Source organism: Microdochium trichocladiopsis (genome assembly GCF_020744255.1).
Source record: "Microdochium trichocladiopsis strain MPI-CAGE-CH-0230 chromosome Unknown B0I36scaffold_8, whole genome shotgun sequence".
NCBI classification, from domain to species: Eukaryota; Fungi; Ascomycota; class Sordariomycetes; order Xylariales; family Microdochiaceae; genus Microdochium; species Microdochium trichocladiopsis.
This window is the reverse complement of record NW_025763551.1, coordinates 1,788,178-1,811,443: the sequence shown is the minus strand read 5'-3', so window position 1 is coordinate 1,811,443 and position 23,266 is coordinate 1,788,178. Positions and strand designations below refer to the sequence as shown.

General features: G+C 54.4%; 6 protein-coding genes across 6 annotated transcripts; 2 read left to right on the top strand and 4 right to left on the bottom strand.

The window, feature by feature from the left end:
- Nucleotides 1-9: 9 nt before the first annotated feature.
- Nucleotides 10-1,447, bottom strand: B0I36DRAFT_330187 (autophagy protein Apg5-domain-containing protein). Its single transcript, XM_046154810.1, has 4 exons — nt 1,052-1,447; nt 837-924; nt 525-731; nt 10-342 (listed from the first exon to the last, which is right to left on the bottom strand). Exons 1-4 carry the CDS (start codon nt 1,421-1,423, stop codon nt 146-148), a joined length of 864 nt encoding a protein of 287 aa, XP_046009461.1. The 5' UTR covers nt 1,424-1,447; the 3' UTR covers nt 10-145.
- Nucleotides 1,448-3,264: 1,817 nt separating this feature from the next.
- Nucleotides 3,265-4,422, bottom strand: B0I36DRAFT_330185 (uncharacterized protein). The gene has a single exon (XM_046154809.1). The coding sequence runs from the start codon at nt 4,229-4,231 to the stop codon at nt 3,608-3,610; it is 624 nt and encodes a 207-aa protein (XP_046009460.1). The 5' UTR covers nt 4,232-4,422; the 3' UTR covers nt 3,265-3,607.
- A 2,636-nt stretch (nt 4,423-7,058) lies between these two features.
- Nucleotides 7,059-7,790, bottom strand: B0I36DRAFT_365835 (uncharacterized protein; the record flags this gene model as incomplete). The annotated part of the gene is made up of 3 exons (XM_046159204.1): nt 7,059-7,082; nt 7,282-7,532; nt 7,586-7,790. The coding sequence occupies 3 exons, from the start codon at nt 7,788-7,790 to the stop codon at nt 7,059-7,061; spliced, it is 480 nt and encodes a 159-aa protein (XP_046009459.1).
- A 1,787-nt stretch (nt 7,791-9,577) lies between these two features.
- Nucleotides 9,578-11,334, bottom strand: B0I36DRAFT_365834 (acyl-CoA dehydrogenase-like protein; the record flags this gene model as incomplete). Its single annotated transcript, XM_046159203.1, has 5 exons — nt 9,578-9,862; nt 9,912-9,966; nt 10,028-10,154; nt 10,215-11,193; nt 11,242-11,334. The coding sequence occupies 5 exons, from the start codon at nt 11,332-11,334 to the stop codon at nt 9,578-9,580; spliced, it is 1,539 nt and encodes a 512-aa protein (XP_046009458.1).
- A 2,188-nt stretch (nt 11,335-13,522) lies between these two features.
- On the top strand, nt 13,523-15,535 carry B0I36DRAFT_330181 (flavin-containing amine oxidoreductase). The gene is made up of 3 exons (XM_046154808.1): nt 13,523-13,750; nt 13,860-14,445; nt 14,502-15,535. The coding sequence occupies exons 1-3, from the start codon at nt 13,544-13,546 to the stop codon at nt 15,407-15,409; spliced, it is 1,701 nt and encodes a 566-aa protein (XP_046009457.1). The 5' UTR covers nt 13,523-13,543; the 3' UTR covers nt 15,410-15,535.
- A 375-nt stretch (nt 15,536-15,910) lies between these two features.
- Nucleotides 15,911-23,120, top strand: B0I36DRAFT_272997 (uncharacterized protein). Its single transcript, XM_046151319.1, has 3 exons — nt 15,911-16,414; nt 16,512-22,574; nt 22,691-23,120. The coding sequence occupies exons 1-3, from the start codon at nt 16,241-16,243 to the stop codon at nt 22,706-22,708; spliced, it is 6,255 nt and encodes a 2,084-aa protein (XP_046009456.1). The 5' UTR covers nt 15,911-16,240; the 3' UTR covers nt 22,709-23,120.
- Nucleotides 23,121-23,266: the final 146 nt, after the last annotated feature.

The following is a 23,266-nucleotide window of genomic DNA, read 5'->3' as shown; positions in this document are numbered from 1 at the left end:
ACGCCTGCTGCTGGTGCCTCCCGTTGATGTAAAAGGCAGACTGGGAAATATCCCACCCCTCAGCGGAGAGCTTTTTGCAAAGCAGAGAGAGAGAGAGAGAGAGAGAGAGGGAGGGAGAGAGGGACCCCAACGCGGAACAAAAAACTCAAACGTCAAGCGGGACAACCACCAGCGCCAACCAGCCGTCCGGATAGGCGGCCTCGCGCATGAGGTCGTCGACCGGGGCGGAGAAGGGGACGGGCGAGCCGTGCAGGATGACCTGGGCGAGGACGGGGTCGCGCGAGCTGGGGAAGAGCCGGGGCAGGAGGGTGCGCAAGGCTGTTCCTAGGGTCTGGGCCGACCCTGTTATTTCCAAAAGGAAAAAGATATGTGAGCGTGTGATGATGATGATGATGATGATGATATATAGTTGTTGAGGGTACACCGAGAGGTGTCTTGGTCATGGTGGGATGGAAACGGGCTTGTATGAAATAACCACTTGTTGGGAGGGAAGGGGGGGGGGGGCGCGGTTCTCGGAAACTTACGATCTGACGATGATGCTCGGACTGGGACGAGGCTCTGCACAACCCTAAAGGCACCGCCGCCGCCACCACCACCGACGCCGCCGCCGCCGGGAGATGATGATGTGTCGGCCGGAGACTGCGGGATGTAGACGCGCAGTGGGATGTGCTTGAGTCCGCGGGATGTGTTGAGGAGGCGCGTGTTTATGGCGCTGAAGCTTGGGTAGTCGTCTGACCACCGATTGGGCAAACACGGGCCTCTTGTTAGCATCACGGTAGTGGCGGGTGGTGGTGGTGGTGGTGAAGAAGGTGAGGGACAAGAAAGGAAGCACGTACTATCTTGTACAGCATTCCACAGCGCTGTCGTGTGCTCTTTGGACAGGGACATGATACGCTGGGCGTTGCCGTTGCGGATGAAGTCTGCCTAAGACGCCCCCTCCCCGGGAGCCGTGCAAGTCAACATCATCACCACCCAGCCAACCTGTCTTTCTGCAAAACCTCTGGCACATACACCTAGACACACACTTCAAGAAGACAAAAATAAAACGCACCTCCTTGGCACTGTTGAGAAACGTGTCCCCAATATCCCAGCCCACGCCATCACTGACGGTCAAGCGCCACGGCAGGCTGGGCTGGTACAAGTCGGCCAGCAAGCCGACGGCGAGGTTGCGCAGGAGGACGTCCTCGTGGTGGAAGCTGGAGCAGGCGAGCTCGGGGCCAAAGTAGGCGCTGAGACGGGGCAGGAGCAGGGCGAGATAGCTGAAGCGCGAGACGGAGGCTACGAATGGGGCGCTCTTGTGAGGGGCGGCGGCATGCGTAATGATAAGCGGGATCTGCATATCCCACAGCGTCTGCGGGATGGACGAGGATGGTGGTGGCGGCGTCGAGGGGGGCCGCGCCGAGGACGGCGACGGGCCGGCCATGCTAGGAGTGTGGGCGGTGGTGATGTGAGTAGTGAGAGGGGTGATGTTGATCGAGCAGGCAGTCGCGGAGTTGTGCCCCGGACAGCGGGGTGGCATGTGGGGCCGTGCCCGGCTCCGAGAATCAGTGCGGGGCCACTTCCCTTGGCTTGTCCCGGCCCGATCACGGGACTTTGCACGGTCGGGCCTGCTTGTCTCCGAATGCAAATCAAGCTTCCCTTTGCATTGCATCCTTAGGCGCATAGTCGTAAGAGGCAGTCCCAGTGTCTCCCTGGAGACCTTCTGAGACAGGGAGCAGCAAGTGGTCCATCTGGGATTCAACGGAGTACCTGAGTAAGCACTCAGAACTTCCCTGGGAGCATCTAGATAGATGGCGGAGCCTGCATCATCCATTGTTGTTCTCTTTGTACGTACGCTAGGCAATAATATAAGGAGCATGCTGCATCCTCAATCTGCAGCCCTGCGAGCATCGTTTCCCCGCTCGCGACGTCTTTCTTCTCCGACCTCCGTTATGGCACCGTTCGTTGCCATCTGCGCGCAGACGGTCGGGGTCTGAGCCGCTGAAGAGGTGACAGGCAATATGGCCTCAACAGAGAAAGACGGCACGACACGGCTGCGCGGCTTGCGGATGCAACCCTCGGCGTGCACCCGAGGCATTAGTTGGGCATTCTTAAGGTCGGGCCATCAACACCAAAACTCAATGTCTGACGCAAAAGTGCCTGCTAGGCGCGCACACACACACACTCTCGAGAGGCTCGATAGAGTGAGAGAGGCCTTTGCAACAATAATTGCCTCGTCACCACGGAGTACTAGGTACATACGTAGGTAGGTTGTTGGACCCCCCTCCCTCCCTGACTGCTCCCCTGCCGGGCTGGTCGCGACTGTGCGACTCATGCAACCAACCCTGCAAACCCTAATTCCAAATCCATCCCCGGCTCCCCTTGGCCTTGGGCTTGGGACGGCCTCGCAGATAGGCTTTCTTTTCCTTTCTCAGGCCGTTGCAACCTCCAGGAATTGCCAGACGCCTGACTGCCCTGCCTGCCTGCCTGGCTTTGTTGGTTGGCTCTGTTGGTTGACTTTCCCTCCCCCGCCCTCCGCAACGATATCTCATTTAGCCGCCGCCCAGCAGGACCGGGATTCCACCACCAGGCCATGGGGTCACATTGATGGGCCCCTGATTCGTGCAGCAGCGTGCCATCACAAGAGGTGGGACCCCCCGGGTGACAATTGCTGTCTGTGGTGTTGCCCGATTGTGTTGCACAGGTAGGCACCGGGGCCCTGCCCGCTTCCGCCGGCACTCGCGGAGGATTGAACCCCTCTCCTCTCTGCGTGGTAGCAGCCGTGCAACGCCAGCCTGGGGATGGGATTTTGGGCCAGGGATGGGAGGGGCGTTTCCTTTCCCCTCCTCCCCCTGCTTGCTTGATAGCTTGCCTGATCTGGCCGCGTTTCGTGCACTGCATTGGGGTCTCTGGCAGGGCAGGCAGGCAGGCCCGCGAGTCAGTCGTTGCGGGCAGACCCCCTGGGCCCAGAGTTCGTGTTCGTCCCAGAGCAAGAAAATTGGCGTTGCACCGGATGCAAAACTCCGTGTCTGAGGAGAGGAGATGTTGTAAATCTGCAGGATCGGGCTCTCGGTGCTCGGGCACTTTCCGGCCAAGCAAGGGTGTTAGTCCTGCTTACCTCGATGGTCTTGGGACCCCGAGACGGGGAAGGCGGGCAGTGCTATGCGTCCGTGAACCCTGTGACGAAGAGAGTTTCTCTATCGGGAGAGGTGGTATAATGACCCTGCATAAGCCGATGGCAGCCGGCTCTGAAGCTTGTGGGAGTCTTGCCAGGCAAACGGAAGCTAATGACACTTGCAACTGAAGCTTCTTTTCGGAACACGACTTACGGACATTGTCCGGTTTGGGGGTCTGATTGAGCTCAAATTCATCGCTTCTAGTCATCTCATGAGATAGCTACGTCCCAGCTCAACTGCTTGCCCATGAGCACCCATCGTAGCCGCCCCTGACGGCTAACTGAGATCACTAGTCAAATGCGACCATGTTTCGCACCTAGATGCATCACTGTCGTCGTCGTAGAAGCCAAAGCCTCGTAACCTGCATCAAGCAAATTTCGCCAGCTCTCATCTGTAAAAGCATCGTCAGACGGACAATGCAACCAAATGCCCATTGTTCTCCCTCCTACCCCTCAGTCAAGTATGATGGCGTCCTCGATGCTTGAACCACTGGCATCAGGCTTTCCCACGCCCTTGTTGAATGCTTCGACCGCAGCAAGATCAGCATGATCATTCTCAGCGGTCTCCTGCTTGATTTGAGCCTCGTCCTTAGCCTCGGCCTCGTGCTTCGTCTCCTGGCTGACCTTCACCTTCTTTAGGGGTCGAGCGTCCTGTTTGGCCTGAGTTTCCTTCTTCACCTGAACCTCTTTCTTGACCGAGTGAGGACGCTTTTTGCAGTCAGGTCTGCGTGCTGTTGCCTGTCCACGCGTACCCATTTTGCCATCATCTTCGTCATCGGAAGTCTCCGAGTCAGACATGCTGTCGAAATCATCTTCTTCTTCAGAGTCATCCGACTTGACACTCTCTTCATCTTCATCGTTGATGAAGCTGGCCATGCTAGCATCATCCTTTCCGTTGCTTTCTCCTTGGTCCGAGTCGTCGTCGGAGCCATGCAGTTCTTCGCTACCGATCTCCTGTACGTCCAGTTCGTCGTCGCCGTCGGGTTCAAGATGCATGATCGCGTCAAGTTCATTGGCGAGTCGCTCCAGATCTTCCTGATCAACATGAGGAAAATGGATCTGCGGCAGAGGCAGCATTGCTAGTTGAGTCGTCCCTAGCTGGATCCGAATTTGAAGCTCGAGGGCGCGAATCAGTATATGTCTTTCAGACAAGCTGGATTCGCGATGCTTGATATCGTCTTTCCTCCTCCCGTCGACTGAACTGTGGACAAGAAGCCGGCGTAGAGAGTTCTTATCGTGGTCAAAATAAAGCTTTTCAGTTCGTTTAAGGCGTGTATACTCATCGTAGTATTCCCGCCGTGTATGGGGCTCAAGGAAGACCAGGTCCTGCTGCTTGACGCTGTCGCCCCAGAAAGGCCATCCGTAATCTCTTTCCGGCTGGGCACCTTGGAGTTCCTCGTCTTGGTCGGGTGATTGACGTTGAAGGTAGATATCGGAGAGAAGCTGCTTAGTTTTCATAAGCTGCTTAGCCCCCTGCGTATCCCATGCCGAGGATGACTCTTCTTGCATCAGGTTCAACAGCTGGACCAGGTCTTTGTTTGTGCTCTGCTGGGCACGACTGCTAAGTTCCGGGAGTAATTTGTCGACCTGTCGGCTCTCTTGGAAAGCATGGAAGCTATTTTTCACCTGAATGCGACAGACCTCGACGTCTTCCTTCTGCCCGAACTAGCCGACAGTTAGTAAGTAATCTCACTAGCCGACCGCACTACAAGAAACTCACCCGAATAACCCGATGTACCGCCTGTCCTTGCATACGAAGGCTATGCGCCTGGGTTGCTACGAGTACTCGCGAGCAGCTATGATGTAGATTCGTTCCAGCCGCACCGACCTTGTGAAAAAGGTGCTATTAGTCCTAAGTCGCTTCCAGAGATATGCTAGGTTCTACTTACCTTATACATCTGTATCAAAATCTGGCAGGAATCTTCAGACGTGGAGTTGAAGCTCTCCACCAAGGTGTGGCGTTGATCATGTGAAAGGTCGGAATGCATTACACGACAACGCAAGCCTAGAAACTGCAGCACGAGTTCATAGTAGAAAGCAAGCGCTGGAATGTCCTCAGTAATCAGGAGCTTTTTGATCTGCTGTCCGCTCTCGCGATTGAGAATGTTCTCCTTGATGTACGCCAGAATATGTCGGAGTACTGGGGACATGCGGACTGCCATTGCGACATGCTCAGCTGCTGTCTTTGGTCGTTTCGTGGCCTTCTTTCTGCGGCGTGAGTCTTGTAGAAACGGAGCCAGGTCCATCAATGTGACACCGTTCTGTCGCATCAGGGCAAGGTTCTCGGCCCCTGTGCTGAAGTCGTTCTTTGCAAATAACCGTTGTAAGCGGAAGACGTCAAGCGACGCGGCAGCTACTGAGAAGTTTCTGTAGACAATTTGAAGGTGAGTATCCTTGTCGTTCACCTCTTCGTGTAGAAATTCGTCGTCCTCGGCTTCGTCATACGGAATTACATCGTCCTCAAAGTCTTGACAAACTGAGCAGAGAAGCTCGTCAAGGATTATACCAACCTGCAGGTCAGCATCAGAGTAAGCAGTGTTCGATGACTGCTCCTTCGCCTTCGCTTCTTTTTTTGCGCGCTGTTCTCTGTACTTGGATACCATCGCATGGTACTTCTTACGATTATCTGTAGTCGCAAAAAGCAGGGCTAAAGCCTTGAGGTAGTCCATGAGTAGTCTATAGTGGACGCGCTGGTACTTCCGTGCGAAGCGGAGCTCAGGCTCAATGAAAGCCGTATAACTGTCGACCTTTGGAAACAAGCCCTTCAGCAGGAGCGTCTTATCTCCTGTGAAATTCAGGCGCAACCTCGACGTAGGTGCTCTTTGGAGGATGGCAAGACTTTCGAAGTAAGGCAAGTACGTTCTCAGAGTTTTTATATCAACTCTGAACCCCAGAGTATTGCCGTAATTGGTGAGCTCCCCAATCAGGCAAGGGTGGCCTGCGATCAATCGCAGAGGGTCTGATGGTTCGGTGTGTTCAAGGTTCTCGAGACTTTCCAAACCACGTTGGACTGTGCTTGGATTATTCTCCGCGTACTCTTCAGGTACGCTCGCAAGTAACGCAGCTAGGCCGTAGAGGTCAACGATGGTATTCAAAGTCGGAGTCGCGGTTATTAACAATGTGAATTTCCTTGTTAGAAGATCTACGGAGCTCCAAAGTCTGGTAGCCTTGTTCTTGACTCTATGAGCCTCATCCACGGCAACTACGGAGAATCGCTGCGCTGATGCTGCTAGGCAAGACTTGTAGACCTTCGGTGCAGCCTTCCTGGCTGGCGCCTCCGGGATGCAGGTTCGCGTTGCCCAGGTGTCTATCGGCATTATGAGGATTGTACGGGCAGCTTCCGGATTCCTCTCGTCCCATACTTCGTCTCTGCCTTGTGATAGCTCTCGGAACTCTAGAGAAGTCAGCACTGTCAACCGTGAAGCACCGGATGCTACTTCTGAGCTAAATGCCTTCGTAAGTCCATTACCGGAAGTAATTATACGGCAGAAAATGGTCTTGTCAGTGCTCTGTAGGGTCTCTGAGATCCACTGGATTGCCACTTGAGCTCCAGGTGCTAGTAGGAGCATTGGGCGATAGATACGTTTACCTTTATCGCTGATGATAACGTTGAGCTTCTGGGTTGCCAGAATGGAAAGGAACGCTATGGTCGTGACTGTCTTGCCTAGACCCATCGAGTCTGCAAGAATGCCGCCCCTATACTCAGGCCCTGCGAGTTTGGCGAACATCGCTTCATCTGCCTTATTGACAGGCACACCTTGTGGCCATCTTGGTGAAGTAAGAACAGGCAGCTTTCCGAAGAACCGCGATAAGAGCCACACGATACCGGTGACTTGGTTGTCAAGTAGCGCTTTTCTCTTCCCCTTGCCATCAAGGCAAGGCAGGAACGGACTTCTCCATTCACTCAGTCCTTGCCCTCGATCTCTGACTTTTGTCAGTCGTAGATATTTAATGCAAGGACGAAGGGGCGGGCCTGTGCAGTTTGGGGACGCTGCTAGCAATGTTTGCGCAAATGCAAGACTTTGGTCAGTTCCCCTTTTGCGAGTGGGTGCATCGTTTTCACGATCCTGCTGTACGCACGGGTTTTAGCAAAAATATGCTATCACATCGAACCTGGTAGCACTTACCGTGTCAGCCTGTGCGTCGTCCTTCATGGCCCCCAGCTGCACATCACTGAAGATCTCGACTTCTGTCTTCGTGGCGCCCGCATGCGTGCCGCCTTCAAAGGATTGAAAGGCGCTGGTGACTTTTACATTCTCCGTGGCACTGAGACCACTCTGTACCTGTTCGATGATCTCTTTGGCTGTGCGCTCTCTCGAGTCCTGGCATTTTCCATAATACATACAGCGGCTGTGATTGTCCCGGTAGAATTTGGCCACTATAGTCGTGATTAGTTCGAAGCTTCTTCGCGAGATCTTGCAGGAAGCTCACCTTCTTTGTCGCTCAGGAGTCTTTCGGGATTCCAGTACTCAAATGATGGCTGTCTTTGGGGAGTTTTGAGCTTTTTGGTGATCTCCTTTTTCCAAAATGCAGACTTTCCGCTATCTGCCCTGGGCTTCTTCTGTGCAGCGCGCTTCTGCCGGCGCCGCTCCGGCTTGTCTTTTGGTCGCTTGTGGCCAGATTGTGTAGGAGCCATTTCCCCATGCAGCAGCGACACTGCCGATCAAAAATTGAAAGCAAGTATGATAGGGTGAAAGCCTGTGTGTGGATTGGTTCGGAGCCTAGATGGCTAGATTGAGAACAGCTGCGTGAAGTGGTTGTTTGACGTTGTTTGCAAGAGCGGAAAGAGCGATGTTCCTTTGGCAATATGAGGGGATTGTGAAGAAAGGTGGTAGCTTGACTTGGTGAGAAGTCGAACAGGTTTTGTAGTTTGCTGGACTGGAGTGAAAGGCACGATATAGTCGCTGCCAAGCCGTTTGTAAGGTGTGGGTTGGCAAGGAATGTGTGCTCGAAAGGCTCAGGGAAAGAGCCAAGTTACGAGACGGTGAACGTGATTTGGAAGACGGGGTCTTCTTGTGGTAGGCACTACTGAGTGTAGTGCGTCGTCATGAAGTTGTTGCTCACAAAAGCTCCTTCCTTTTGTCAGTGCGCTTCGTTTGCTGTGATGGAATAAGCTGCTTATATGGCAGGTGTGCTTGGTGGGTTTGACGAACGGAAGTGCGCGGGCGGAGGAACGGATAGAGGTGTTGAGTTCACACAAAAGCATGTGCAAGTGGAGCAGGCGGTGATGGACCAGCTGTGCCCGACGGGGTGAGAGTGAAGCCCTTGATAGACGTGGGTTTTTATTCTTATGTCTGTGGAATGCCTTGTTGAGATAGCAAGGTAGATTTTAGGGTGACGAGAAAGTCGAGATGGTTGAGGTCTGCTGATGAGACTGAAGAAGTTAGGCAGGCTAGCCACAAGACACTTTTCCCGCTACCCGTAAAGCAAGTGACAGTTGCAGGTTGAGTGTTGTCAGTCGTATTGGTTGCTGCCGTTGAGAGATTGTTCCGTGAGGCAGACTGTGCCAGACATCCAAGGCAGGAGCGGATCTAGGTCTGTGGAGGAGTTTGTATACTTATATGGTAAGTAGAGTGTGATCGATAGTCAGGCACTTGACTGGATGATAGGAGGTGTTGGAGAGGGAGCTCAGCGACAGCGCGGAAGGAGTGGTCTCTTGTAGCATGGATCGCAAATTGAGGACAGTGTGCTACGCGAGGGAATCGCAAAGAACGAGTATGCGACGCCACGGCTTTTGCCAGTATCTTGAGGCACGAGCGAAATATTCACTTGTGGAGAGAACTGCGGCGGTTGGACTGAAAGTGAGGGTTGCAAGAGATGTGAGGTTGTCGTAAAGTCAGCTCAACAGCTCTTACGGCAGGAGCGTCCGTTTGCAGGGTCGTCCGCAGCTGCGAGCAAGGGCGTTTAGTGTGTATGGGAAGAGGGTGGCAGAGCACGAGGTTGTCAGGATCGAGTTTACGAGCCCTTGTAGAGGAAGTCTTCGTATTGATAGCGAAGAGTTTGTCGACTCGAATCAGGGTTGTAGAAGTTCAACTAGTGTGTAGTTGTGCGGACAGAATCACTGAATCGAGAAGGGGGATATGACCTTGAACCAATTCTCACATGCAGGAGGAAGTCCAAGTCGGAGTGGCTTTCGGAACTGTTCGGAAGCTCGCCTGCTGCGAGTAATGGTTACCCAAGAAGCAACTAAGGCTTCATGAGGCGAATGTGATGTAGATATCCGCAATGCAGCTGCGAGTTGTCCTTTTCGAAGCGGGTAACGTGTGTGCTTATTGGTCATGCTTGGGCAAGTCAAGTGCGGTCGTCACTTCGGAAGAATTCATAATTTGAAAGATAGGCGTTTTGAAGACGACTCCTGCTGCTCGCTATTATTATATACACTGTCGGCGAACAGCATGCTTGACTGCTCATCGTGACATCTACCTAGAGCTTGGCACCCTTGGGCATCTTTGCCATGGCTTGTCTCACACCGAGATCCGCCAAGACCTCTTCTGATCCACCGAGAATGGCATCGAACTTGTATGTCCTGTTGAACATCTCAATGTTCTTGCCCATGCCGGTCTGGGTTAGGCCACGGCCTCCCCAGATCTGGATCGACTCGTCCGCAATCTCGTGGGCGGCACGGGTGACGCTCATCTTGAGTAAGGCAATGGGACCGCCGAGATGCTTCGACTGCTCCGAGTAGGGCATCTGGCACATGGAGTTTGTCTGGTGACACGTTAGTTAGGCTCAACGAGTGCCTGGTAAGGTTACGTACAATCTGCTCGAGCCAGGCCTGGTGACTTTCCACAAGTGCGATCATCTTGGCCAGCCTGAAGTTAAGTAGATGGTCAGTTAACTGCACAAATCTGCGAGAGGTGGGGGCCAACCTACTTGAATCTGATGACGGGTTGGTCAATCAACCGCTTGCCAAAGACAATCCGCTGATGCGCCCACTTCAGGCACTCCTCCACGATGTATCTGCTTTGTCGAACACTTGCTGCACACATCGTCCACCTCTCTTTTTAAGCCGTTAGCCATGTATTTCACGTGTGTGGAGTTGGGAGTGGTGGAAAAGTACCGTGGTTGAAGTTGGACAGGATGACATAAATGCCCTTATTCTCCTCACCCAGGAGGTTCTCCACAGGCACCTTGACATTGTCATAGGTAATGTAGGTCGTTCCTGCCGACGGAGAGTAAGAGGTCTTAATCGGCTTGGTCTCGACTCCCTCGCCGCGCTCAATGAGGAGCACGCTCAGACCCTTGTCGGTCTTGACACCAGTCACGAAGTAGTCGCAGAATACTCCGTTTGTAATCCATTTCTTTGTGCCGTTCACAATGTAGTGCTTCCCATCAGGTGTCTTTGTCGCGGTGCAGCGAATGCCGGCGACATCTGAGCCAGCGAAGGCCTCGGTGATTGCCAAGCAAATCTTCTTCTTGCCACTGAAGCAATCGTCCATGATAGTCTTCCTGCGCTTCTCGTCCTTCATGAAGTTCATGATGCAAGGCAGACCGATGACCATGCCGGCCAGAGTGCCGTCCTGGAAGCCGCGGGCGTTGGCGCGTACACCCTCCTGCGCCATGATCAGATCGTGGAAGTAGTCAAACTCCTCGCCCTTGACGGCGCCGTCGAGCAAGTCAACGCCGTGGAGATGCTTGCCGGGGCCCAGGCGCATGTGGAGGATGCCCTTCTTGGAGAGCGTCTCAATGAAATGCTGCTCGATATACTTGCCATCAGCCTCTCTTTCCTGTGCGTAGGGCGTCATGATCTCATCGTTGAAGATGCGCGCAGCCTTTTGCAGCCGGCGGTGACTCTCGTTGTAGTAAGGGGACTTGAAGACAGGCGTGAGCCACAGAGGCTCGGCGTAGGGCACCGTGGACAGGTCGCCGGGCTGGGGGGTGATGACTGAGGGCTTCTCGCCCTTGATGGTGCCGATCTGGAGGTCGTCGTACTTTGAGAGCACCTCGTGCCTGTGGAGGTTGTAGAAGGCCGAGGTCGCGTCCTGGCCGGCGACCTGCCTCAAGACGGCCTCGCCACCAGGATGTGCGTCGAGAAAATCCTATCATGGTCAGCACGGGAAGGTCGTGGGGGGAGCGGACCAGCTCACCGTCACATCGTAGACCTTGGCATCGACGATGAACCAGACCGAGTCCTCGGTGTTGTGCTTGGCGACCTCGTCGCGGGTGTATGTCTCGGTCATGGCGGCGGAGGCTGGGTTGTAATGTGGTGTTGAGATAAAGAAGGGAGTTGAGCTGTGCAGCAGCCGCCCGGACGCGGTCGCCATCCATATTTAAAGCGGTTCCATGTTGTCTCAGGCTCCCCACAGATTCCCCAATGTCTGTGGGGCCCCAACCCCACAACCGAGGCTCGACCGGCGGCTCTGCCGAGCTGTGTAGCGTAAGCCCGCTTTTGTCGAGCTTCCATTGGCGGGACTTTATCTCCTGATCCGCTCTAGCGCACAATCACAAGCGGAACAAGGCCGCCCTTGGTCATACAGTGCTGCGAGCCCCTTTGCCCACCTAGGCCCTTGAAGTCCGGCTTTGTGCAGCACGCTTGCTTCTCTCGTGAAGACTTGATTCATGTACCTGGACCATCGCAGCTGACAACCTCTGATACCTCTGATACCTCTGATACCTCTGATACCTCTGATACCTCTGATACCTCTGATACCTCTGATACCTCTGATACCTCTGATACCTCTGATACCTCTGATACCTCTGATACCTCTGATACCTCTGATACCTCTGATACCTCTGATACCTCGACCTGAAGAACAAACATGTCACTGAAAATTGGTCTTGTTCAAAGGGAGAGGTATGCTTTAAAAGCTCAGGCTTTGATAATTACTAAGATGCTAGACGTCCAGAGGGATAATCAGAAAGTCGGTCCACTGCAATAGATACCACTCAGAGATGATCACTTCACCCTCGATACTAAATGCGTACGGCACGGCCAGGCGACCATACTTCACACCTGGTGGTCGGGAGCTCCTCCAATCTATGAAATCCTTGCTGGTCTTCTTGTGGCTACTCTGCGTCGTTTGCTGTCACTTGTCATTCATCTGAGAATTCGATGAGTATTGGGCATCGTTATTGAGCCCAGAAGTTGCAGCAGCGGACTCGTCCTCAAACTCATCCCGGACACACAGTTTCTTCGGCGGATCTGCATCGGTGGATGCACACTCAATTTCCTCATTCTTTCAATCAGTAGAGCTTCTTCAGCACACGAGGGGAATCTGGTCGTACCCCATCCGCGTACGACATGAACTCGACACATCGATTCCGTCTTCCTGTAATCAGGCTGTGAATGTGACAGCAAGGAAAGAAACACCCGGATGACACACTCAATCCGATGTCTACGAAGATTCTGAGCGGAGTGAAGGTGGTGAAATTCTTGACTCCTTCCTTTTTGGCTAATTCGCCTTCTGAAAACTCTAGATGTTACCGATGCAGTGATCTAAACGCGATTTTGGCGGCATTACAGAGCAGGACTAGGGGTCCGTGTTGACCGGGGTTTTCAAGCATGGTTGCGTCTCTCTTTTGTTTGGAAATAACCATTTGCCACGAAGGTCGGGTACCACACTCAAGTCTACCACCATTCGGGCCCGTAGCTTGTTGATATCGCTATTTCTCGACAGTCCTAATTCGAGAATACATTTCCCTTGGTTGGTGCTAAGCATTTAAGATAGCGAAGTCGAAGCTGCATCATGGGCAGCTGCCCTAACCGTGATACAGTGTGTATTCACTATGCACTGTCCAGCACTGTCGGCTGGTTGCGGGCTTGCGTCCAGTCCCAGAAACGTAATCGACGTCGTCTTTAGCACCTGAAAGTCATACCATTCCCAGATTGTGCCATGCGCCTGGAAACCATCGCGATCCAGGGACGAAAGCACTTTGATGTCCTTTCCTTCGCGAAACGTCTTACGGTAAGCGCTTGAGCTCCCCTTCCCCGCGTTATCTGCATGGGCGTATCTGGCACGGCGTTGCTGGTGCTGGCCAATGGCAAGGTCTCCTCATCTCGCGTGGTCGTGGCACATGGCCAACCATCGCCTTTTCTTCAGGCTGGGTGGATGCCATGCCCAGGGCCCACGGCGGTCCAGATGTCGAAGCACCCTTGAGACGAACAGCATCTGGCTCTCTTCACCTCACCTATCGCATACCGTTGGAATCATACTAGATCTCGGTCGGGTGCTGGAAGTACGGAACACTCCGAAGTGTCCCAAGCTAGAGCCAGCCCCTCCAGCCCAGCTGAAGCTGTTGTTGTCATTGAGGGCCAAGCCTGAATAGCTCCCCACTCCCAGGGGTATCACATGAGCCCCTATGCACCAACGTCTAAGATCCAAGTATACCGTCCCTTGCCATTTTTACTGTCGCTAGAGGTTGTTGATTGTTGAAAAAGCAGATTGTTGTATGCTGCATATCACTCTTCCAATTTTGCATTATCGGGCCTCAGCAATCATGGATGCTCACTCTGTCTCCTTCACCAGCGTAGCACAAAGAAGCACATCCCGCATCTGGCAAGATCTCAAAACCTGCCGCCCGCATATCAGTCTGACAGGCCTGCAGTCACGACCACTCATGTCTGGCAGACAGTCTCCGAGACTGTCATTATGCAAGGTATGATCTTCAACTTCGATAGGGAGTGCTGTTTGTCATGCAGCGCAACACGCACGCCATTTCGTGCCGCTTACCCCAACTTCTCGCACTGACTGACGTTGTTGCACAGCGTCGAGCTGCAATTGCGGATCGCAAACCGCACATTGGCATCATAGGTGCAGGCCTCGCCGGCCTCCGCTGTGCGGACGTCCTACTGCAACAGGGGTTCCATGTCACCATCATTGAGGGCCGGAATCGGCTGGGCGGGAGAGTCCACCAAGTGAGGATGCCGGCAGGCTACCTCGTCGATGCAGGCCCGAATTGGATCCACGGCACGAGCGACAACCCCATACTCGACATTGCGAAACAGACAGCCACGCCTGTGGGCACGTGGGACTCAAACACGTACCTGTTCGATGACAAAGGCGATGCCGTGCCTCTTGCCGAGGCCGAGATTTACTCTACAATGATGTGGGATATCATCGAGGCTGCGTTCCTCCACAGCAATAAGAACTGCGCGAACATAACCCCCGACGAGAGTCTCTGGGACTTCTTCCAACTTGAAGTGGCGAGAAGGCTGCCGGAGTCCGAGGCGGACTCTCTTAGGAAGAGAGACCTGGTCTTTCAGATTGCGGAATCTTGGGGCGCCTTTGTGGGCAGTCACATCTTCGGGCAAAGTCTAAAGTACTTCTGGCTCGAGGAATGCATTGAGGGCGGTAAGGGATGAAACTTGTCCAGTGAGAGTGGTTGAGCGCGTATTGACACAAAGCAGAAAACTTGTTCTGCGCTGGCACTTACGAGAAAATCCTGGCAGCGATAGCCGCACCGGCTCAGGCTCAAGCAGATATGAGGCTCAACACGGTTCTCACAAAGGTGCATTGCACAGGCGATACTAGCGGCTCTGTCGTGGTCGAAACGGACAAAGGCAGCTTCGAGTTCGACGAAGTCGTATGCACGATGCCTCTTGGGTGGCTCAAGAGAAACGCAGTTCATGCCTTCCACCCACCACTACCACAGAGCATCATTCATGGTATCGAAAACATTGGTTATGGTTGTTTGGAGAAAGTCTACATCAGTTTCCGCTCGGCATTCTGGACCAAGTCAGACGACACGCAAAACACTGTGAAGGGATTTTGCCAGTGGTTGCGACCAGACTACGCACCGGGCACGAATCCAAAGCGCTGGAACCAAGAGACTGTCGAGCTTGCCTGCCTGGCACCGGAAGCATCACATCCGACGTTGCTGTTCTACATCTATGGCGACCAGTCCAGATATCTGACAAGCGAAGTCGCGAAATTTTCCACGGAGGACAAGAAGGCGGCATTCCTGTACGAGTGGTTCCGGCCATATTACTCACGGCTTCCGCAGTACAGTTCAGAGTCAGCCGACTGTGATCCAACGGGCTACTTTGCGACAAACTGGCTCGCAGACGACTTGGCAGGCAACGGAAGCTATAGCAATTTCCAAGTGGGGCTGGAGCATGGAGATAGAGACATCGAAGCGATGCGGAAGGGATGCCCCGAAAGGGGTCTGTGGCTCGCAGGCGAGCACACGGCGCCGTTCGTTGCCCTCGGAACAGCCACAGGCGCATACTGGAGCGGAGAGTCTGTCGGCAAGCGGATCGCAGATGCGTACGGTCGCGGCGTCGGAGTCCATGGACAGGCTGCCGCTCCAGCTTAATGTTTGGAGCTAGGTGAGGTAACAGATGACAGTGAATGACGATGACAGTGCGTTGCAAACCATGCTTGTTGATTCACCGCGAGCAGTGACACTTGTCAGCCCTCACGGATGTCTACAGGTTTGCTGCCAAGTGGTCGTGTGAGGTGCAAATCACCAAAGCCCATGCCGTAGCCCAGCCTAGTGATTAGTAGGCGATCGGGTGACCTGGACGTCAATCACCGCCTGCCCAGGGCTGGCGCTCTGACGGTTCTGCAGTACGCGCTATCAAACCCACTGCGAGGTACCGCTGCGGTTGACACAGGTGGTGCTGTACCTGCTCTCTCCCCAACCGGCGAGTACCCCGGGCGACAGGGGCTCAGGGGGACCCCGCAGGGCCCCCCAGGCGCACGCAAGCGTCAGGTCACGCTGATAGCAACGGCCGATGCCTGAGGCGGGCGTACTCAAGCCCGGCACCAGTAACTGTCGCCACTCCTTCACCTTTACAACTTTCCAAAGCTTTCAGTCCATGCGTGTGTTCCTGTTGGCGAAAGCATAACGATAATCGCCGTGTGCTTCAGGCGCCCACCGATTCCGGATCAGTTCTTTGACCTGTTCGCCACACCAGCAGTCCAGCGATGATGCACTGCGGCCCCGCAGACGTCTCCCTGGGGTAGGCATCGTGAACCCCCAACCTGATCGACGTCGACGACAACCTCGCCGACAACCTTCATGGCGAAGGACACACGAAGCTACCGATATACCACGCTTCTTTGCCACATAGGCACGCAGCCTACAACAAGAGAGGCTCCAGCCAACATTTCCGGCCGCGTGCCGTGATAGCCTCTGCCCAACATGCCCGACTTCCTGAGCTCCTTCTGGGGCTCGGACCTCCCGAAGCGCATCCTCCGGTACGCCCTCATGCGGCTGGACCTCCTCGACACGGATGCTCTGGACATGGACAAGCTCGATTTCACGCTTGGTAGGAACACCGTCGTCACATTTCAGGATGTCGGCATCAAACTCCAGGTAAGCCGCTCCCGGGCACTAGGCTGCCGCATGCACCCTCGTGCTGTTAGTTCTGGCAGGATTTCTGACTGACCCCGCCGTCTTGTGCTGCGTTCAGAAACTAGAGAAACTCCTCAGCTTGCCGCCGACGTTCCGACTGCAGAGGGCTCGTGTGCTATCACTGCGAATAACGATCCCCGCCGCGATCTACTCCAGTCCCATCGTTGTCGAAGTAGACGGCGTGCAAATAAAGCTTCGCGTCGGTAGTGCAGATACCGATAAAGACCCCCGCAGTACAGACAGGACAAAAACGGGACGAGATGCGGCGGGCGGCGACCACGAGGACGAGCTAATGCCACATGCTATTGACTTGGCACAGTCGTTCCTTGAAGCCCAGCCTGTCACCGAGAAGGCGGAGCTCCAGGCAGCACTGAACGCGGAAGCACAAGATCTGGCCGCTTCGATAGCAAGCAGTGAAGATGGGAGCGATGAGGACTCCGCGCTGGGAACTGGCCAGGCGCTCTCGCTGCCGGCGTTCTTGGCCAACTTCCTCCAGGGCATCGCAGATCGCACCCAGGTGTCGATCAAGGGCATCGTTTTTGAGATGGATGTCCACATACCGCTCGAACAGAATTCCAATATTCCAGAGCTCGTCACATTCCAGCTCGGCATTGACGACATAGATATTGAGGGAGTCACAAACGAAATCCAAGCAACCCCAGCCGAATCAGATTCGCCAAGGATACCGCCAAAAGAAGGGAAAAGGCTGATCGTGCTCAACAAAATCAGGGCGTGTCTTATTTCAGAGGCCAACGTCTTCTCAACTCTTGCACGGACACCTTCGATGCAATCGTCTGCCGCGGCGACATCTCCAACCACCACCCGAAGACAATCCTTGTCGCCAGAGACAGAGAGCGCTGCCGCCTCAGTTTCAAGCCTTCCAGGTGGGCACCTCGAAGAAACCACACAGTTAGATCAGACGCAGTATTACGCCATGATGGACAGCGAAGACGCCTTCAACATACCGTACGAGCTGGATGAGTCTAGCCAGGGCGCGGAACCCCCTGAGTCAAGATCCCCGCCACTGACTCCACGAGCGAATGCGACAGAATTACCTGCAAGCCCGGTGGCCGATAGATTACTCCTGCGCCCATCGCGGTCAAGCCTCGAGCCCGCTCCTGAGATGTGGGCTTCTGTACAGTCACATAGCCGGACTGAACCTCTTAGCTATGGTTCGGCAGGCTTTGGATCTCAGTTGCACGAGCTACCGGAAAGGACTCTCAACCGCAAGTCAAGCATGACGGATAGTGTGACTTCGAGCGAGCCTGGCGACAACGATCTGGAGCGCTCGCAAGTGTTCAGTCACGAAGATGCCGAGAGCATGTACATGAGCGCATTCTCCAATGCACCTGAAGTTCAGACACAGTCAAGGATACATGAATTGGAGGCCAGTTCTTCTTCAGATGCCGAACAACCAAGACAAGCGATGCCAAGCGACGCACCAGTGTTGGACGCACTTGGCTTGACAAGTGCAGACAGAATATCTCCACCGCCAGCAGTCGACCGCAGCACGCAGGAATACGCAGAGCTCAGCTCACGCCCTGCTGTGGGATTCAGCCAAGCAGCAGCTTCTTCTGACACCCAAGAGGCTACTGCGTCGGCGACAGCTCGGGCTCAAAGTTCAGACGAAGTCATGACACCTAGAGGGCCAACGAGGCTCGTCAAGGAACTGGTCTCGCTCGCCAATATTGCCATTCACATGCCCTCCAAGCATCAGTCGATCCAATTGCCTCCAGGAGCTGAACCGTTTCCCATGTCACAATCAGCGCGCCACAGTCTGGACCAGTCCATAGCTGCAAATATGCCTGGTGCATTCTCCGTGTATTCACCCGGCCCGGTGCGAGACAGATCGCCACACCAGGAGAGGAAAGAACTTCCAACAGCCCCGACGTGGGATGATAAGATCGAGGTTAAGCTGGCTCCGCTCGTCATAAGATTTGATCTGTCGACTGGGTTCCTCTTGGCCATGGTTGTGTCGCAGCTCCTGTCCGCCTTAAATTCCAGTCAGCCAAGTCAAGGCAAGGTCAAGAGTGAGGACAACAGCCCACGTACAACTACCCCAAGCATGGCCATTGTTATGGAGCAGATATGCATACATTTTATGGAGAATTTGTCTGGAGTGGCAGATACGGCAGAACGAGCCCTCAAACCAGCTCCGGCCCTGGATACTGACGCGCTGCTAAGTCTCAATCTTCGGGATCTGGCTGTTGATATTGCCAGTGCTGAAGGGACGACCGTGACCTCAGTCGATCTCACCAAATTCAGATTCGGGTACGGCAACGACGACATAATATCGCTGGATCAACGGCTTCAGATGCGCGCCTCCGTACGCGATGCGTTCCCTTCTGCAGGCTCCGACATCTCGCTCAAGATCATCCAAACCCAGGACTCGACTCGCTGTGAGGTGAAAACGCTGCCTGTTCATGTCAAGCTCGATTTGCAACGACTCGATGAGACATTCAGCTGGTTTGGAGGTCTGAGTAGTTTCCTCAACATGAGCTCGTCGATGACATCAAGCCACAGCACCCAAACGACTCCTCGAAGTCCGACCAAAGCACCGAAGAAGACAACCCGTGGCGTGCGGTTTGATGCACCGATAAGAGTAGACGACGCATCGGCTACGTCCGAGAATAAGGTCAATATTCGAGTTGGCGGATTACACTTGGATTTGATCGGAAAAGAGTGCAGCATGTCCCTCGACACGAGTGCAGTGAAAGTGGTGAGCCGCGAGGAGGGCGTCGGCGTGGGCATAACCAAGATTGAGGTGGCGGGGCCATTACTTCGTGGCTCCATGGCAACACCTCCCATTCAGATCTCGGTCAACAACGCCAGGATAGAGTACCTCATGACGCCAAAAGACGTTGATCTGGAGCGGCTTCTCGAGCTAATCACCCCATCGAAGTACAAATTCGACCAGAAAGACGACGAGATCATGGTAGACACTCTACTCCGGCAAAGAAGAAAAGGCGCTGTCTTGCGGGTCAATGTCGATGACGTGCAGGCGGAAGTTACAAACTTACCACTCCTCCATGTCTTACCTGGGCTAGGAGAGGAAGTTGCGCGACTTTCGACTGTCGCTAAGTATCTGCCAGAGGACGATAGGCCAGGCATCCTTACACTCGGTCTGATCCGCAACATTGACATGAGTGTCGACGTTGGGGGCAAGCTCGGCTCGATTCAGTCCTCGCTCAAGGACCTGGAGGTGGGCCACATTTCGGTCCCGTCACTGGTAGCACTCGGCATCAGTTCCGTTTCGATTCGTCGCAACCACAAGGAGGAGCTGGTCGGCAATGCAGTCTCATCTCAATCAAGCTACGGCCCTGTCATTACCATGCGCATCATAGCCGACGAAATGGAGCCCGTCATCAGGTTGCGTATGCGACACATCAACGTTGAATACCGCGTGCCGACCGTGATGGATATGCTTGGGCTTGGGGACGAGACGACGCCACAGGAGTTCGAGGCTTCCCTAGCATCATCTGTGGCGAACCTGGGCGAGCACGCGCATGCCACCATTGCCGGCAAAAAGCCCGCAACCAAGAACAAATCTGACAAAGGCAAGAAGAAGGACGCCAAGCCCACTGTGGTGGACATAGCCTTCCGCGACTGTCTGATCGGCCTGAACCCGCTGAACAAATCTTCAAAGCTTGTTGTGGCGCTCACAGATGCGCAGCTCCACGTGTCGCTATCAAATGGCGATGATGCCGAGGTTCTGGCTACGCTAAACAAGTCTTCACTGCTTCTAATTGATGACGTTGCCTTGTTGGACGGCCCACAAAGCTCGAGTTCAAGACGGAGATCGTCCAGCTCATCAACGCCTCAGATTGTGGAGCTGTGTCGCAAGGGCTTTGTGGACATATGCTACTTGTCATCGGCGAAGGTGACTGTACAGGTGGGCACAAACCGCAGCGATGGTAACAAGTTTATCGACATCGAGGTCCGCGACGACCTGCTAGTCCTGGAGACATGCGCAGATTCAACACAGACACTGATCGCCTTGGCGAATGCTTTAGCACCACCAACGCCACCCAGTAAGGAGACCAAATATAGGACAAAGGTGGTGCCCGTGCAGGATCTCCTGGCCTCAATCTCGGCAGATGCGTTTGGACAGGCTGAGGGCGAGTATGACTTTGATGATGACTTTGGCCTGGCCCAGGAGCTTGGCGGACAGTCAGACGACGCAATCGACTCCGAGTTTTCCAGCCAGTCGAGTCCGCTGGACGTCAATTCGCAATATTACGAAGACCCAGGCCTCGATTCTTCTCTCCCAGGGCTGGACCAATCATACATGTCTGACAAGACTACCTCTCGCGACACCCAGGATGGAGTGCTGCTCACAAACTTCAGCAGCCAGCCGGACGACACGATTGACGATGACGACGATCTCGTCATCCACGAGAACTACTTCGGTCAAGGCTCGGTAATACAAGGTACTGCTCATCGGTGGAACTCGGCCAAAAATGAGTACGACGAGGCGAACAACGAGAAGGCCGGGCGAAGCCCTGTTGCGGTTCGTGTTCGTGATGTACATATCATCTGGAACCTCTTTGACGGATACGACTGGAGTCATACCCGAGACGTCATCTCGGAAGCGGTAGCGGGCATCGAAGCCAAAGCCTACGAACGCGAGGCGGGGCGAGATCGATCACGACTAGGCGGCGAACCTGAGATTGCAGAAGAGGAGACCGTCATTGGCGACTTCTTGTTCAACTCTATATATATCGGGATTCCCGCCAACCGCGATCCCAGAGAGCTTGCTGCAGCAATCAACCAGGAGCTCAACGACAATGCAACCGAGACAGAGTCAATCGCAACAACAGCGATGACCGCGACTCCAAGCCGGCAAGGGCATGCGCAAAGGAGGAAGAGACTCAAGTTGAACCGCAGCAAACGACACAAGATCACCTTTGAGCTACAAGGCATCGACGTGGACCTTCTCACTTTTCCTCCCGGGTCTGGAGAGACACAGAGCTCCATCGACGTGCGTATTCGAGACATCAACGTGTTCGACCATGTACCTACGTCGACATGGAAGAAGTTCCTGACCTACGACCAGGATGCCGGCGAGCGGGAGATGGGGACGAGCATGGCGCATCTTGAGATCTTGACCGTTAAGCCCTTACCAGAGCTCGGTGCATCAGAGTTTGTGCTCAAAGTGACTCTTCTGCCGTTACGGCTGCACGTTGATCAGGACGCCCTTGACTTCATTACCCGATTCTTCGAGTTCAAAGACGAGTCTGTGCCAATTCATTCATCCCCAAGTGATATTCCGTTCGTGCAGCGAGCCGAAGTCAACTCGATCCCTGTCAATCTCGACTTTAAGCCAAAACGCGTGGACTACACCGGCCTCCGTTCGGGCAGGACCACTGAGTTCATGAACTTTATCGTTCTTGATGAAGCCCACATGGTGCTCAGACATACTATTATCTATGGAGTCCGCGGGTTTGATCGGCTCGGGCAGACACTCAACGATATCTGGATGCCGGATGTTAGACGAAACCAGCTTCCAGGGATCTTGGCCGGCCTTGCCCCCATCCGCTCAATTGTCAACGTTGGCAGCGGGTTCAAGAACCTCATCGAGGTTCCCATCAGAGAATACCAGAAGGACGGCCGCCTCGTGCGAAGCATAGGCAAGGGTGCCGCGGCCTTCGCCAAGACTACTGGCACCGAGATTGTGAAACTCGGTGCCAAACTCGCCGTCGGTACGCAGTACGCGCTCCAAGGCGCCGAGGGAATCCTGGCCAAGCAACCCGAGTCTTCAAGGAGCGATCAGCAGACGGGCTGGGACGATCTCTACAATGCCGACGACTACGACGCCAACGACGAAGAGGCCACTAAGCAGATCAGCCTGTACGCCGACCAGCCCACTGGTGTTGTGCAGGGCTTGCGTGGGGCATACTCGAGCCTGCGCCGCGATCTGAATGTCGCCAGGGACGCCATCATTGCTGTGCCTGGAGAGGTCATGGACAGTCAGAATGCGCAGGGGGCAGCCAGGGCCGTTCTACGCAGGGCGCCGACAATCATATTCCGCCCTCTGATTGGATCGACCAAGGCTATTGGGCAGACGCTCATGGGTGCGACGAACTCTCTGGATCCGCAGAACAGGAGGCGTGCTGACGAGGTATGTCACTGTCGTTCATCCATTCTTCCCTGGACATTCCACTTGAATCCGTTTCCCCCGTCTACCATCGATGTATTCTGTGGAATTCATGCTGACGACATATACTACTTGCACAGAAATACAAGAGGCATTGATTGCCTGCATAGTTGGAGATCGAGGTCGACAAGGGAGAGGCGCCGTATACGTTGGCGGTAATCTGAAACCGTGCTTCACGAGAGATCTGGGGTGCGCAGGTAGAGAACACACGAGAAGGACGTGAAGGGGGAGGAGAAGCATGGAGCTAGGAGGGGCTCAACTCACAAAACCCCAGCCCCCCAGCTCGTAGCCATTCGGACACACATTTTGTTTTCTCCTTTTCTGCTTTACTTGATGTTTTGCCTCTATTTCCCACCAAGCATCGCCCCGTCGCACTACATATAGAACACACACGGGGCGGGCGACATGACACAACCCCCCTGCATGACTCACGAACCACCATTCTAGCACTGGCAAGCGAGCACATTCTCGTGTTTTGTAGTTCAATTTTCAATCATCTCAATCTCTCTGCTCTCTCGCGCGCGCTCTCTCTGATTAAGTCCCATTCCGCGTTTTCAGTCTGGTGAATTGACTGCTGGGTGCTTTCCTCTTTGTTCGCTACTGATGACTGTTCACAATTGTTTCGTGTGGATGGCTAATTGCATCATTGCGGGCGC